General features: G+C 46.5%; 1 protein-coding gene across 2 annotated transcripts; it reads left to right on the plus strand.

Moving 5' to 3' along the window:
* Positions 1 to 232: 232 nt before the first annotated feature.
* Positions 233 to 13,428, plus strand: chrdl2 (chordin-like 2). 2 transcript variants are annotated; one of them, XM_086177321.1, is made up of 11 exons: positions 233 to 467; positions 829 to 941; positions 1,109 to 1,202; positions 2,589 to 2,734; positions 7,071 to 7,164; positions 8,347 to 8,408; positions 8,856 to 9,024; positions 9,137 to 9,325; positions 9,411 to 9,590; positions 10,813 to 10,905; positions 11,898 to 13,428. In XM_086177321.1, the coding sequence occupies exons 1-11, from the start codon at positions 332 to 334 to the stop codon at positions 12,023 to 12,025; spliced, it is 1,404 nt and encodes a 467-aa protein (XP_086033447.1). In that variant the 5' UTR covers positions 233 to 331; the 3' UTR covers positions 12,026 to 13,428. The 2 variants fall into 2 exon arrangements, with proteins under 2 accessions (XP_086033447.1, XP_086033448.1); XM_086177322.1 differs by having other exon boundaries at positions 9,414 to 9,590.
* The last annotated feature ends 2,199 nt before the right edge of the window (positions 13,429 to 15,627 follow it).

A 15,627-nucleotide genomic window follows, 5' to 3' on the forward strand; every position in this document is an offset into this window, starting at 1 on the left:
TTCTCCTCAGTTCCTGCAAGAATATCCGCTTTTTGTTCAACCAAAGCAGCCCAAATTTCACTCTAGGTAAATTAATTAGAAATGGCATGTTTATTTAGTGATGTCCCCTGTGAAAATATGTGCTGTGACTGAAAAAAGGTTGGGAAACACCGATGCAGACCTTCACCCTCCAGGGTGGACCCTCCTCTCCCGGGGGTCGTGACGCCCTCTGGCCGGTAGGAGGCGCCAGAGCTCGGCCGGGGAGCAGCAGTTCCCCCGGGTCGCTCCCGCACTCCTCCGTCCCGCAACAACTCATGTTTATCGTGCGCTCGGGACTCGGTCGCACACGTGTATGTGTGTGTGCGTGTGTGTGTGTGTGTGTGTGAGTGAGTGTGTGTCGGAGGGGGACGTAAAAAAAAAAATGAATCCGTTATTTGTGCTGTTTTTCTTGTTTTGCTCTGCAGACGCGCAGCCGAAGCCCCGGAGAGGTAAGAGCACCGAGCCGCCGCCGCCGCCGCCGCCGCCGGTCACCGGTTACTACCCTGCAGGGAGTGCATGGAAAAGTTTTATTTTTAAACGAATTAAGGGGGGGAAATCATCAGAAACTGCTAAACTTCGTAAAGCAAACTGCCGGTATCAGACGGGGGGGGGGGGGGACAGGAGTCCGGGATCTCCCGATGGTCCGTGAACGCGGCGCGCAGTTATTCCTCTGTTTTCTTTTGCCTCGCTTTTATTTTGAAATAATGGCTTGACACGTTTGAGAGGATCTGCGCCACGGCGGCTCACGCCTGACCCCTGTGACCCCTGTGACCCCTATCCACCCCCCCAAACCCCTCACACACCCTGCAGGCTCCGGGCTGAGCTGCACCTTCAAGGACAAGGTCTACCGGCCGGGGGACAGCTGGCATCCCTACCTGGAGCCTTTCGGCTTCATGTTCTGCATGCGCTGCGTCTGCTCGGAGGTACGAGTGTGTGTGTGTGTGTGTGTGTGTGTGTGTGTGTGTGGGGTGCACCTAAAGGCCCGGTGATATGCCAGGAATTCTCGGTGGAGCTTTAAAGGCTTGTAAAGTCCAATATTGCTCTTTCTCTTTCTTTTTTTCCTCCCTCTTTCCCTTTTTCTCTCCCTCAGACGGGCCATGTGAAGTGTAACCCCATCAGGTGCTCCACCCCGCCCTGCGAGAACCCCGTGGTTGACCCTCAGCAGTGCTGTCCCCGGTGCTCAGGTACTTCACTTATAGTTAAAAAGTACTCGTCCTGTCAAAACCAAATACTGCGGGTTCTTTAAAAGTATTGCAAAGTGTGACAGAATGACTAATTTGCGGTATTAACCAGCAGCTGACGGCTGCCGTCATATCCGGACCTGAATATGCACCGCACAGGATGAAAATAGCTAAATAAATCTACGTGTGCAGAGGCTTTAACACGGCTGATGAAAAAGATTGATGATAAATAAGATAAGGAAAAGCCCATACGTTTTCTATCCCCGCATCGTCCTGCTCCAGCCGTCCTCCCGCGCGCTAAAACCGTTAAAGTCGGCGCTCATTTCATCGCTGCGACGTGACGAGGATAAATGTTTTAGCCCCGAAAAGTCCATAAATTAGCCGCATCGTTGTTTAAGCCGAAAAAAGTAGCGTCTTATAGTCCGGAAAATATGGTACTTCAGATGTGTAGTAACAGTACTGCGTCTTGGATGTACGCCAGTACTTCATGTGCAAAAGTAAACACAAAGTACACGATTGGTATTGATATGAATTGATAAATGTACTTTTACGGGTATTTTCATAACAAAAAAATACCTGCTGAAATATTGCAGAGCTGGTTCTTTAAGAGAACTGTAAAATAGGAGACACAACAGAGGTACTGATTTAGTAAGTACTCACCAGTACTTCAAAAGTGCACTAGCAGTACTGCATCTTGTACGTGAGTGCATTTTATTGAATGCATTCATAAGAAAATACACACAAAGTACACAAGTTTTTTCATGAATAAGTACTCTAAGGTCTCAGAAATGATAGAATTACTATTCCGCAGTATTGTGTGCAGTATCACTGCACTATTGCATCGGTTATTTGTGTAAAAACACAACATGAAATGCTTCAATAATACTATGATAATATGATAATAATATCTTTCAATTATTTTTCTATATTTACACTTATTCAAACATACATATAGACCACGGTTTTACTAAAATATTTATATTGTTTCGTCTCGTCCGCTTTTCTATTGAAGTCGTCGTTGCCGGTCTCCTGCCGCCATTTGAACCAGAAAAATTGGGTCATATTTGTTTTTGCTGTTTACAAATAACGGATATTGAATTGTGCCGCGATGTGGTGTTTGATTTGCAGCCCTCCTTATTGAGACATTGTGAAATATGTGTATTATTTATTCATTCTGGGCGCTTTTTCCACTACTTACAAGATTAAATGACTTCCGCGACCTGCAGTTTAACTTAATTCACAGTATTTTTTACCTTATGAATGTCAGGTCAGTGCAATGTAGTGTTGAATTTAAATGAATATCTCGCAAAACACGTCTTTTTGGAGCTCCGGCCCGCAGCTGGGACCCTCAGGAATCTTTTTTTTTTGTTTTTGTGGCCCCGTCCCCAGACGAGCCCCGGATCCCCGCGGGGCTGCGAGCGCCGGTGAAGTCCTGCAGATACAACGGCACCGTCTACCAGCCGGGCGAGACCTTCACCAAGCACGAGCTGTTCCCGTCCAAGCACAGCAACCAGTGTGTGATGTGCTCCTGTTCCGTGAGTCACGCCGCCGCCGCCGCCGCTGCTTGCGGATAGAAATCAAGCAAAAGGGTTTCACACTTGGTCAGGTTTTTCCATTTACGCCGGATCACGCCTAGATTAAATTGCTGCAAAAGCTAGAGTGGAATAGAAAAAAAAAAAAGGCTTTTGCCGTTATGAGAAGTAGTACGACGGAATTAAGGTTCATCTCCGGCCTGTGTCCATCACACACACACACACACACACGCGGTTCAGATAAATAGGCGTAAATAAAAACAGAAGATTTACAAAGTACAGATGTAGAGGTGCAGCGGAATAACTGTCCAGATTACATTTATAGAAAATATTGCACAAGAACAGTCCAGGTTTTAAGATGATACAGTTGATCCTCGCTTTTCGCGCGAAAAGTGAATTTCCGTGAAGTAGAGACGTGATAATTGTGATGGTTATTACAGATATATTAACCCTCAACCTTCTGTAAACTGTTATCAACCCACCACCCACTGGATTACACTTCCCACGCTCCTATACGGCACACACACACTTTTGGATCATTGTAATGGACAATAAATAATGAAAACAGTACAAAGTGAGCAGTCAATGGGTAAATTAAAAATTATATTAAATGTAAATAAAAATAATTTATGGAAAGAAATCAAATTTTATATTTTTTGATCGATCATTTTATCGAGTACTCCCCATATTTACGATTACTTTGTCTCGCCATCACCCGTTTTGCCGTTTTCCTGAAGCTTAAGGTTGCTGTCTTGCTAATGTTAGCTTCTTAATGGAACAAACTGTAGATTGATTAATGCCGTAAAAAAAAAACAAAAAAAACTTCTGCCGTCCTTTAACAGATGGAGAAGTTTTATCTTTTCAGCAATAGTCAGTATCTTCGTGCTTCGCTTGGGGTTTATACGAGACTTTTGGGTCGATGCCGGGCGTTTAGGAGGCATTGTGGAGTGTGTTGTTATTCTGATGAGATCTGGCGTGGGTACGATGGTCGAAGCGAGAGTTTGTAGTTGTTTTTTTATTTTATTTATTTATTAAAATTAATTTTAGTTTAATTTTACAATATTTTTTTTTACTGTTTTTCTTTATTCTTAGGCTAGAATATGGCTATTTCATTACCACAAAAAAAAAGAAAATACTGCAAACAAAAACGCTAAAGAACGATAACTGAATTGCAAAATAAATCCGCAAAGTAGTGAGGGTGCGAACGCCGAAGCGTGAATTAGCGAGGGTCCACTGTAATACCGTGAGATATTTGCAACGTTGTGTTATCCACCTTAGATTTTACATTCATCCCATTTTCTAAAATCACTGATTGTTTTGAAATGATATATTTCACAAGCGGGGCGCTCGTGAAGAAATATTCCCCGAGACTCAAAACTACAAACATGTCCTCGAATAAAAAGCTCCATTATTTTCTAAAATTAATTTTAGATTAATTTTACTATATTTTTTTTACAGTTTTTTTTTTTTCTTAAGCTAAAATATGGCTGTGTCATCATAAAAAAAATTCAAATACAGTAAAAAAAAAAAGAACAAGAACCGAATTACAAGAAAGAAGTAGTGAGGGTACACTGTAAATATTTTTATGCAGTTATTTTAATGCAGAGAGTTGAGGAAAATATCCAGCGTCCATGTGTTTTATCTGTATATTGTTTTCAGTATTAGGCAGGTGAGGCCGTCCGAGGCGCTGCACTCGGGGGGGGGGTCGCGGTATTTCATCGATCCCAGGGGACTGGAATTATTGCGCACGCAGAATTGTTTTATTGCAATTAACGTGCGTTGGTTTTCTCACGCCGGCGTTGGTGTCAAAATATCCTGCTGTGATTGTGGAAAATTCCACGCTGAGCGCGCTTCAGGAAGCGAAGCACCCCTGCGCTTTCACCAGGAGTGGTCTCTTCCGATGCCAAGAATCGGACTTATACAGCGCTCCAAAATATACTGGTCAAAAAACATAAAGGGAACACTTGAACAACACAATGTAACTCCAAGTCAATCACACTTCTGTGAAATCATAGTGTCCACTCAGGAAGCAACACAGATTCATTTTGACTTGTTTTAAGGACATTACATCAAAGTTGGATCAGCCTGGAGTTTGTTTTTACACTTTAATTTTGAGTGTGATTCCTAATCCAGACCTCCATGGGTTGATACAATTGATTTCCATTGATCATTTTTGTGTGATTTTGTTGTCAGCCCATTCAACTGTGTAAAGAGCAAAGTATTTCATAAGAATATCTCATTCATTTTGATCTAGGATGTGTTTTTTAAGTGTTCCCTTTATTTTTTTTGAGCAGTGTATAAAGGGAACACTAAAATACCACATCCTAGATGTGAATGAATGAAATGTTCTCATTAAATACTTTGTTCTTTACATCATTGAATGTGCTGACAACAAAATCACACAAAAATGATCAATGGAAATCAAATTTATGAACCCATACAGGCCTGGATTTGGTGTCGCTCTCAAATTTAAAATGGAAAAACACACCGCAGGCTGATCCAACGTTGATGTAACGTCCTTAAAACAAGTCAAAATGAATCAGTGGCGCTTCCTCGGTGGACATTTGCACACAAGTGTGATTGACTTGGAGTCACATTGTGTCGTTTTGGTGTTCCCTTTATTTTTTCTGAGCAGAAAACATCTAGCAATTCCAAATATGAGGATAAGATTCTGATTTCTCCTTGTTTGAAATCGGATTTTTTTTATGTTCGCTGGTAAATCCGCAGCATCCTTGCAGGATTGGGTAATTCACGCCACCTAGTTGGAATTCCCTAATTTAAATACCTAAAGTTGCAGGACGTTGGCGTGGGATTCTGGGGATGAAGTTAATTAGGAGGGACGTTAACCGTGGAGGCCCGAGTGTTCGCGGGCCGTCGGGAGGGATCGTATCGTCATGTTTGCTGTTGTGCGTCGTCTCCGTGGCGACGCGGGAACATCTGCGCAGCCGCGTCGCGTCACAGCCCATAAAAGCGGCCCTTTTTGAAGGACGACCCCAGGCTGAGATCGAGGGTTTAGCAATTTTTTTTTAGCACCGCCGTTATGGGTGAAGCTATGATGGAGCTGTACCGCACACACACACACACACACACACGATGAACTCTCTGAAAACATTAGGAGACTCATTGTCGGGAAGAAAAGAACATATCGTCATATTTTATGATGTTAGCCGGCCAAACGGGCCAAGGAGTCGACACGGAGCGCCGACAGAGGGGAAAAAAAAAAAAAAAAAGCCAATTTGAAATTTCTCGCCGCTCTGAAATATTCATAAAGTGGCTGCTCGCCGGCGCGGCTCCATCCTCCCGCTCGCTTTGTCTTCGCTAACTACGTCAGCGCAGAGAGCTCTCATTAGCGCAGCAGTGGCGTGTCTTGGCCCGCCGTCTAATTTCTGATCCGGCTGTTTGTTATATCAGGACCGCGGCTCCATCCTGGAATCCCCCCGCAGCCTCCCCTCGCCGCGAGCTGGCTGCGATGGCGGCCGCTTCGCTCATATGGAAGGGTTGAAGAATGGCTTTCCGTTAGCAGGATTGTTAGCCGCGTCTGTGTTTACGTGCAGAAAATCAGGCCAGGTTTTATTTCTAACTGCGCCAAATCGCCACCCGGGTGTCTGACGGCTCTTTCCGTGTGGAGCGGCAGTGGACCACACGCTTTGAGATGATCCACAGAAGTCCCGCGTCGCCCTCAGTGGAGAGGAAATGCTGCCTCCTGTGGAAAACCTGGGACAGATCCCAGCTTTGTGTGGGCGGCCTTCTGCCTCGACCGGTCGGGGCTGAAAGAGAGGCACAAGTTAGCTCATGCTAATAATAGCAGCAGCGCCAACAGCAACATGCTAATAGCCGACAGGGTACCATAATATCATTAATATTCATAAAACAAATAAAATAGATGGAGGGCTTTCTTGACTGAATGCGGGTTTGTGAGCAGGTTATGAAGCCTGAAACTGTGATTTGCAGCTTCTGAGAGGAGGCTCTCGTGGGGATTCTTGTCAGAATGTTCTCGTCGCGGCAACCGGGCTTGAATTTCTTCACTTGAAGACAAAGTTCTGAGCTGAAGTGAAGAAATTAGAGACGATTCTGACAAGAATTAAATTTTATGATCACCATTATGGTCTGACAGCTTACAGGACCAGGCTAACAAATTAGCATCATTCAGTCTTGACAACAACCTCACCGGAAGGGTTGACCTGAAGATCTCCACGGTTACCACGGAGTGTGTAGTGCGTGTTATAACCTCCTCCCCTCCGAATCGTCCGGTTCTTCGAGCGATTCGACCTTCTGATGAGCATCTCGAGCTCCCGGCGGAGCTGGCGAGGCAACACTTTCTCCCGTCTCCTTCCCTCAGAATGGAAACATCTTCTGCGCCCTGAAGACGTGCCAGGCCGTGGCCTGCTCTGCGCCCGTCTCCGTCCCCGACACCTGCTGCCTGGTGTGTAAAGGTAGTCCAACTCCTTCACGCTGTGTGTGTGTGTGTGTGTGTGTGTGTGTGTGTGTGCGCTGACTAATTTTACAATATTCACCTACTAACTTGACTTTTTGTGATTAGTTAATATTCATGTTGGAGTTCATCAATCAATATTCACGCTGGAGTTCATGTACTCATGTATTGGTTCGTGCATTATATATTTCTTTTTTTAAGACACCACTAATATTGAGTGCTTTGCTCCAGAAAAATCCTTTTTTTTTCCAGTATGTAATAGCAGCAGTAGTTTATTGGTTAAAAGGTAAAGATACCGTACCTTTCAGAATAAGAATAAGAACAACTTTATTTATCCCGAAGGAAATTGTTGCGCCAGAGTTTGAAGTAAAACATAACAATAATAGATAAAAGTAGGAAGGAGGGAGAATAAGAAATACGAATAAAATATAAAGTGTCAAAGTTAAGGCTATAAAGTGTTTTAAGGTCTTAAAAAGTGCAAAGATTTGAATATTCCCTTCAGCTGAAGGAAGAGGAATTAATTTCGGACTATAAGCCGCATTTAAAATCCTTACATTTTCTCAAAAATGCGCCTTATGTATGAATTGTTTTTATGCTTATTGACCCCCAACCAGTTTTGTGTGTTAAACTGCTAAAACATCTACCAAAATGTTTTCGTGCCACTTTGCTGAGTGACGAAGCCGCTCCGCTCTATGATCGCGTGAGCGTTCCCACCTGACACGGGAATAGGCTTGGTTGAATATGGGTTGTAATGTTAGATAACTGATTATGTAAAAAAGATAAAAATCAACTTTATCTTAAACAAAAGACCACAAATAAATAGACGGTCAGGGTGGAAGTAGACAAGCAAAGCTAAACGACAACATACACGGAGTGACGATAGCAATGATAAGAATAAAACAAATAAATAAAAATAGGCAGAAGCAAGTGGGCTGAGACCAACAGGATGAAAAAAAAAGACATGTAGTGCTGCTGGGCTTTATATATGTATGTTTTATAACCTGGTGCGCCTTATGTATGAAAATAGACCCGTCCATTGATATTGCGCCTTGTAACGCAAAATACGGTTGGTTTGCAAAATACGGTTCGTTAACTCGGCTTGTGATCCAACAGCGGACTTGAAATCCGCGGTGTGATCTGTCGCCTGAAGCCTCACGCTGGTTTATTTTTGCGTTTCCTGCAGATCACAGCAGCGGAGGCTCGTCGTCCACGGAGGACGGACACCAGCAGCTCAACCGCGGCGTGGTACGTTCTGACATCGCAAAAACAACCGCGTTACTGTCGGCTACACACAACTTTCCGAACGCGGATGCTCGGTGAGGAAAGCGAAAAAGTTGATTGATTTTAATTACCAAAGAATCAGCTGGAAATTACACGCACGTTCGTTCTTAATTGTGCGGTCGATGGAGAGGCGGGGTCGCCCTGGACCAATCGCGGCGCCACATATAGAGACGTGCAACCGTTCGCCCTTTTATTCACATTTCTGGAGAATTCAGGCTCTCCGGTGAACCTCCTCCAGGAGGAACCCCACGCAGACACGTGGAGAACATGAACCAATGCCTCCCCCTGTGGAAATCCAACCGGCTCCGGCTCGGCCCGGCCGACATAATCGAACAATCCGCGAGAAACAGGCGTGAAATGACCGTGCGAAGGCGTCAGACCGAAGCGGTGTGTGTTGTCGTGTTTCCAAAGAGGCACTCGGTGGACCAGTGCTCCGGGGATCTGGGCCGGGCGCGCTCCGACCGCGCCGTCCCCCCGAGGGCCAGGGCCTCCGCCAGGGGCCTGAGCCTCAGCAAACTCAACCTGAAAGGGGCTTCGGAGACCACGGTGAAGATTCTGCTGCAGAGGAAACACCAGCGGGGTGAGACCTTTTCAAAACACCCCCAGACACGATTATGCGATTTTATGTTCCTCACACTTTGCAATCATTCCCACATGTAGCCCCGTGCTCAGATGTTTCCCATTCCTCACAGCGTGTTTATACAACGGCAAGACGTACTCTCACGGAGACATGTGGCACCCAGTTTTGGGGAGGGTCCTGGAATGCATCCTGTGCACTTGCGCCGACGGCCAGCAGGACTGCAAACGCATCACGTGCCCCAGCCAGTATCCGTGCCAGCATCCCATGAAGTCCACGGGGAAGTGCTGCAAGACGTGTCCGGGTAGGGAAGCCGCCGCGCGGAAACCGGCCGAGGCGGCGCGTCCGCAACGGCTGGATCTCCTCTTTCTCCTCCTCCCGCCTTCTAGCAGAAAGTAAAGCCGCAATGAGCAACCGGACCCAGTGTTACCTCGGACACAAGAACCACCTGCTGGTGTACAAAGTGGACTCCCCTCTGAAGGTGGACGCGCCCAACACCGTGAAGATCATCGCCGTCGAGCGGCAGAGCACCGCCGAGGTGGAGGTGCAAGTGTGGAAGACCGTGGAAGGTACCGGCAGCAGCAATAATAATAATAATAATAATAGTACATGGGATTTTTATAGCCCTTTTCATGACACTCAAAGACGCTTCACAAGTAAAAAAAACAGAAGGAACAGAACATACACAGAATTATTAGGAAGAAGTCCAAATTGCAGAGTGTGGCGATGAGCGCCAGTCCAGGGACAAGCTAGAGGAGCTTCGCCGGTGTGCAGCTGAGTGTCGTGCTGCTGTGAGGAGGCAAGTGCTGGAGCTGGATGTCGGAGATGGATTTTTGGTGGAGGGAGAGATGGTGGAGCAGGAGGAGCGAGAAGATTTCGGCCGATGGAAATGCAGTCTTGCTAGGCGCCGTCGGGATCCGGAGTTTCGAGAGGCTGGCCGGCTAGCTAGCCAGCCAGCCTGCTCAGGTCGGCATGTCTTTGGTTTGGTCGATTGGTTGAAGAGCGGGAAGCGGCAGCCAAAAGCGGCAGCCAAACGCGCCAGCGTCCTCCCGCCCGCCATCTTGCCAAAAAAAAAAGAAAAAAAAAAAGAAAATAGTCCGGTTAGCATTAGTGTTAGCATTAGCGTTAGCATGGGAGCATTAACATGTGAATGAGCGAAAGCGCCGTGATGTAAACGCCGCCCGTTATGAATCAACGAATCGGAATCGGCGAGGAGGAGACGTCTCGCTAGTGGAAACCAAAACTGGCGAGGCCGGAAGGAGCCTCCGAGGACGTCTTTGGACACGAACGCTCCTGGTTTGTGTCCTTGAGAAGACACTGAACCTCCGACTGCTCCCCAGGCGCTGGTGGACACCAGCCATCTGCTCAGGGTTCATCCACGATGGGTTCATTGCAGAGAACCAATTTCCCCACAGGGATTAATAAAGGATAAATTATACTTATTATTAGAACCGGGTTGAGCTAATCGCACTGATCGCCGTCACCAAAACAACTCGTTATTTTTGGCCCTGTTTTTCGGTGGATGGGGGCGAAGTATCGCAGCGAGCGAGGGTTTGTTTTCAATTTCCGGGCAGCCGCCTGGGAATCCGTGATAAGCGCGTCGGCGTGGAGAACGGCGTGCGGCGGTGCGATTGTGAAGTTAGTCCGTGTTCCGTTGTGATCGACTGCGTTTTGAATTCCGCCGTTTGCTGCCGATTCTCTGTCCAACCCTTCGGGGGAGTTTGAACGCACGCCTGAAACCGCAGATCTTCGAGGCGAGGCCTCTCTGACCCGGCGCTCCTCTTCTTGCAGGGGCTTCGCAGCTCATGGACATCGGCGACCTGCAGAAGAAAGACATCACGGATCATCCGGAGAACTACACCTTACTCACCACGCTGGACGAAGGTGAGCCCTTTTCATCCGTGTGGAATCTCCATGTTCTCCACGGGTCTGCTTGGGGTTCCTCAGGGTTCTCCGGGTTCCTCCAAACATCTGCACTGGTGACCCGACATCATCCAGACGTGTGAATGAAAGGGTGAAAGGTTGTATTAACGGACTTTTTGGACTGCTGAACGTATCGGGATATAAGCTGCATCCACTAAATTTGAAAGTTCTTGCCCAAATCAACCTTGTTGTCGCTATTAGACTTGAATTTCTTCACTTGGACAATTGCAATCAAAACTAAATGACAACATAAACAGTGACAATAGCAAGAAATAAAATAAATAAAGGAAAAAAAGCAGGATCACCCCTCATCCAAGAGGCCTCTTTGACCTTTGGGGAGTTTCCTAATATAAATCTGAAAAAAAAAGAAAAAATGTGAAAAGCAAAAAAAAAAATGACATATATAGGCCACACTTAAGAATAAAAATAAAAATAATGTTTCTATGGTCTCTAACATTTAAAAAGAGATATTTACACAGAAAGGTTTTTTAAATTTTTAATGAGAGATACGCACTGCAAATGCTTTAACAGTGCTTGTCTGGTTAAAAAAAACAAACAAAAAAAAAACAAAACAAAACAGTAGCCTATCAGGAGAAGCCATCGATCGCTATCTTTATCCTGCACTGAAACCACTCAAGTCGTTTTCTTCAGTGTCAGATCAGTGACCTTTAACTTGAAAGCAACATCGTATGCATTTCTTAGAACATCCGTGCACGAAAATGATGACAATTTAATGAAATTCCAACCGTTTCATTGGTCCACTGTGACCCGTTCGGTAATTTCATGACGAGACAAAATATTTTGAAGCCCGTTAGCCTGTAAAAATCTGGATTTTTACAGGCTAACATCATTGTTGATCATAGCGGCGTCTTTAAATAACAAGATATTATAAATCAGACGTGTGAATGAATGACGGATTTGTTTGTGACGCCGGTGTTACCCGGGGTCCGCAGGGGTGTGGAGACGATTCAAAGAGGAGGGAATAAACCTGGGCAAAGTCCAGAGCGTCTGCGAGGACGGCATCCGGGAGATGGTGACGTTCCTGAACCCCAAGCGGATGGAAGGCCAGTGTTCCCCGTAGCTGCCGACCGCCGCCGCCCTCACCTGTAACTATCTTACCTTATTTCGTACACTTTGCACTCGGACGGTCCGGCGCGGTTCCTGTACTACCAGAGGAATTATAAAGTTGTTTATCGACATACACGTTGGTTGAATTGTCACGTTTTGTTTTGTTTTTGTTTTTTTGTAAATTATTGCGTTACAAAAGCCTCCAGCCGTGTTGGATAGTCGCGCCTCCTGCTCTCGACCAATCGGATTCCAGGTTTGAGCAGCGCGGCGGGACGGTTCCGGCGAATACCAGCTGTAGTCTAGCGTGTAGCCGTGCACGGAAAGCGCACTCCATTCGACATGTAAAGGGTTATTTTAAAAAAAAAAAAGAAAAGAAAGAAAAAGGATATTTTGTGACCGTCGACGTATTTATTGTACATAAACGGAGGTTTTCTCAGCCCATCCACGGTGTGGTGTCTAATTTTCAATGTCTGAGTGAGTTTATGGAAAATTATGCCTCCAAAAAAAAAAGCACAATGGCACATTTTTAAAAGTCATGTCAGATTTTTATTGCTTTAACACAACAGTGTTTTCCATGTGGAGCTGGTCTCTCCTTCTGCTGGATCTGCAGCAGAAGGAGAGGGGGATCTATTGTTAATAACACCTGTCATGCTAACAGCTACATGCTAATAGCTGGAGAGATACATAAAAAGCTTTAATATGCATAAAAACAAAACAATGGCCCACTGAGGGACCGCCCGGTGGGAGAAGATGTGGGGTTCCCATCATCCCTCAGCTGAGCAAGCCTGCGGCAGCTAAGCTACATGCTAAGGCGGCCATATTGAAACCCTGCACCCTCATCCTGTGATGAATCCAATTAATTAATTTGCATTCATCACAATTAATCACGATTAATTCGAAATATCAGCGGTTCTGAAAAACGATATTTATTCCGGAATGCACATTGAATTATTTTCAGGCCTAAAAAAAAAAAAAAAAAAAAAATTAAAATATCGATGAGATGAGATCAACTTTATTTATCCTGAAGGAAATTGTTGTGCTAGAGTTTCAAGTACAAACATAACAGTTATAGATAATAGTAAGAAGGAGGAACATTAAGAAATACAATGAAATATAAATTGTCTTAACTGTTAATTGTTAACTACAAAGATTTGAACATTCCCTGCGGCTGAGGGAAGAGGAATTAAAAATAATCAAAATTAAAAATAGTAGTGTTTTAGTCAGTGAAACCCGGGTGACGGTCAAACGTCTGTTTAATGTGGAATAGCTGTTCTCGGCCACCGCAATACAAATAACTGATCCTGCTTAATTCCAGGTAAAAAAAAATACAGAATTAATTGCGCCTTAAACCACAGCAACATCATTCCCAGCAACCGCAAAATCACACAGGAAACAAACATCAACATAACCCCAACATTGGTGACTCACTACAGTATGTATATTTTCGGGCCTTTAAAAGAAGGTCGACTCGCTGTGTGCGACCTGTGGAAGCAGCAGGTCGCTACGTTATGTGTGTGTGTGTGTGTGTGTGTGTGTGTGTGTGTGTCCACGGGCCTGTTTGATCAACAGGTGTCAAATCATCACTCCGGTTCCCATGAGTCGGTTGTGCGACTGCACATTTTGCAGATGGAGAGAGGCCTTCACAATAATATTTCTTCCCTTCTCTGTGAACTCCTGATCCTCCCCCGCCCCCCCGCCCCTTCCACAATGACTCATTGTGTTTCTTTCGCACGTTGCGCCAGACAGCTTCGTCCGTCTCACGCCGACGGCCTGAAACAATATTTTCAAACAGGCACATCTGAACGCCTTCATTAGTCTCGTAAAAACCCGCCGACGCGTTGTTGTATAAGCGTTCCTGACCGGAACGTCTTCCTCAGACGAGGAGAAGCGGGGTTTTTTCGCCTCGCTGTTTTCGAGTCCCGTCCGACGTTCCCGTTCGAAATCCCGTCGGCCCGTATTTAGAGAATTCATCACATGGGCCGGCTCAGCTATGCATGCTTAGTCTTGGCTCGGGCCGGCGGAACAGCCGGGGGCAGTCAGTAGGTATAAATCACGCGGCCGGCCGGCTCCCCGCGGACGTGTCCTCCACCCTGCTGCCCGCCTAGCCCGGATTCTGTGAGAAGGGAAGAAAATGTGAGAGTCGGGGTCACGACTCGGCCCGGGATTGGAGGCGCTCCTTAACCATTATGACACTAACAACTCCTGGCTCCAAAACCCCACAGATTTACTTTGCCACTTCCCGGAGGAACTCATGCGTGTGACAGACGGGGGCGCTTTCCCGCCGCCTCTCGCTTCAGATTCACCTTTTGTAGCTCGGCGCTAATTACGCCGCCCCGCGTCGGGGCGCTGGAGATGTATTTATTTTACAAGAATGAATAAAACATGCCGCTCTTTCCACCGCGAGCGGCTCCTCCGCCCACCGCGGATGTTTGTGATGAACTGGAGCATTGCAAATAAACCAGACAGTCTTTAAATTCAGAGTTAATTAAGTCTGATAGATGTGTTTGCTTTCATAGCTGATTAAGGTGCTCGGCTGAAGGCCCCCCCCCGCCCCGCTTCGCCCCCGCGCCCCGAGTCGGTTTATACTTCATCAAAGTAATTCTGAAATCTATCGAGAGCTCTGTTTTTTACACCCCGAGTCTCCCGTTAATTAAGTTGGCCCCGATCGCGCCGGGGGGAACGGGGACAATGCATGTCATGAACGCTTTGTCCCGTCACCCCGGGCACCCTCGCCGAAAGGTTAACGCGCGATTAGAACGACTGAAAGTGATTAAAGGCGGATCACAGCGAGATCTTTTTGTTTCGCGGGACGACAACAAAAACCGACAACAAGTCCGGGGTTATGATCTGTAAATCCATAATGGCCTCCATTCAGACGTCGGACGGTGCATTCAAAGCCCCGGGCCGGGATTACATGATGAGTGTGTACAGTTCAATTGTCCATCAAAAGAAATAATGACTAGGTCCGGCCGGCGGTGAACTCATTTGGCACTTGATTAATGAGGAGTGTTGATGAGGTCTATTCCGCCCGAGCCAAGTCTGGTGTCTGAGTCTCGGCGGGGTGATTCTCCAAAGCCCTAACTGTTGGCCTTCGGTTGGAGAGTCAAACAAACTCCCACCCCGAACGTTTCTCAGGTCGCCGCCGCTCCAGATGTGCCGTGTAACACACACACACACACACACACACACACACGTTTAACCGGGTTTGTAAACACAGTCCGGCGGCGCTTCGGACACGGGTCGCCTTTCTGCGCCGCGTCTTCTGTTATTTTAGTTTTTGGACGGGGCCTCGCGCTCAGCCTCCCCCGCCAGATCCCGTTAAATCACCGGCCGCACCGGCGCAAATGTGTTTTCTGTTAATATCTCATCGTCGTAGATGAGACGGAAGAGGTCGGAGGAGGCTAATGAGGAAGGCCGACCCGCTTGGTCGTCCTCTTGTTTTCCACCGGTCACCAGGAGAAACAGCAACTAACACCCACTAACATCTGGCGTTTTTACCGCGGTGGAAATATGCCGGATCGACGTTCGGCTCTGCGGGGGTTACGGGTGTTCATCGCCGGCGATGGAGTTACCGCGCCCGGTCGGCCAAACTCACGTTTTCACGTCCGATTCCTT

Source organism: Fistularia commersonii, chromosome 29 (assembly GCF_037954325.1).
Source record: "Fistularia commersonii isolate RoL2024-O1a breed Wild chromosome 29, RoL_Fcom_v1.0, whole genome shotgun sequence".
Taxonomy (NCBI): Eukaryota; Metazoa; Chordata; class Actinopteri; order Syngnathiformes; family Fistulariidae; genus Fistularia; species Fistularia commersonii.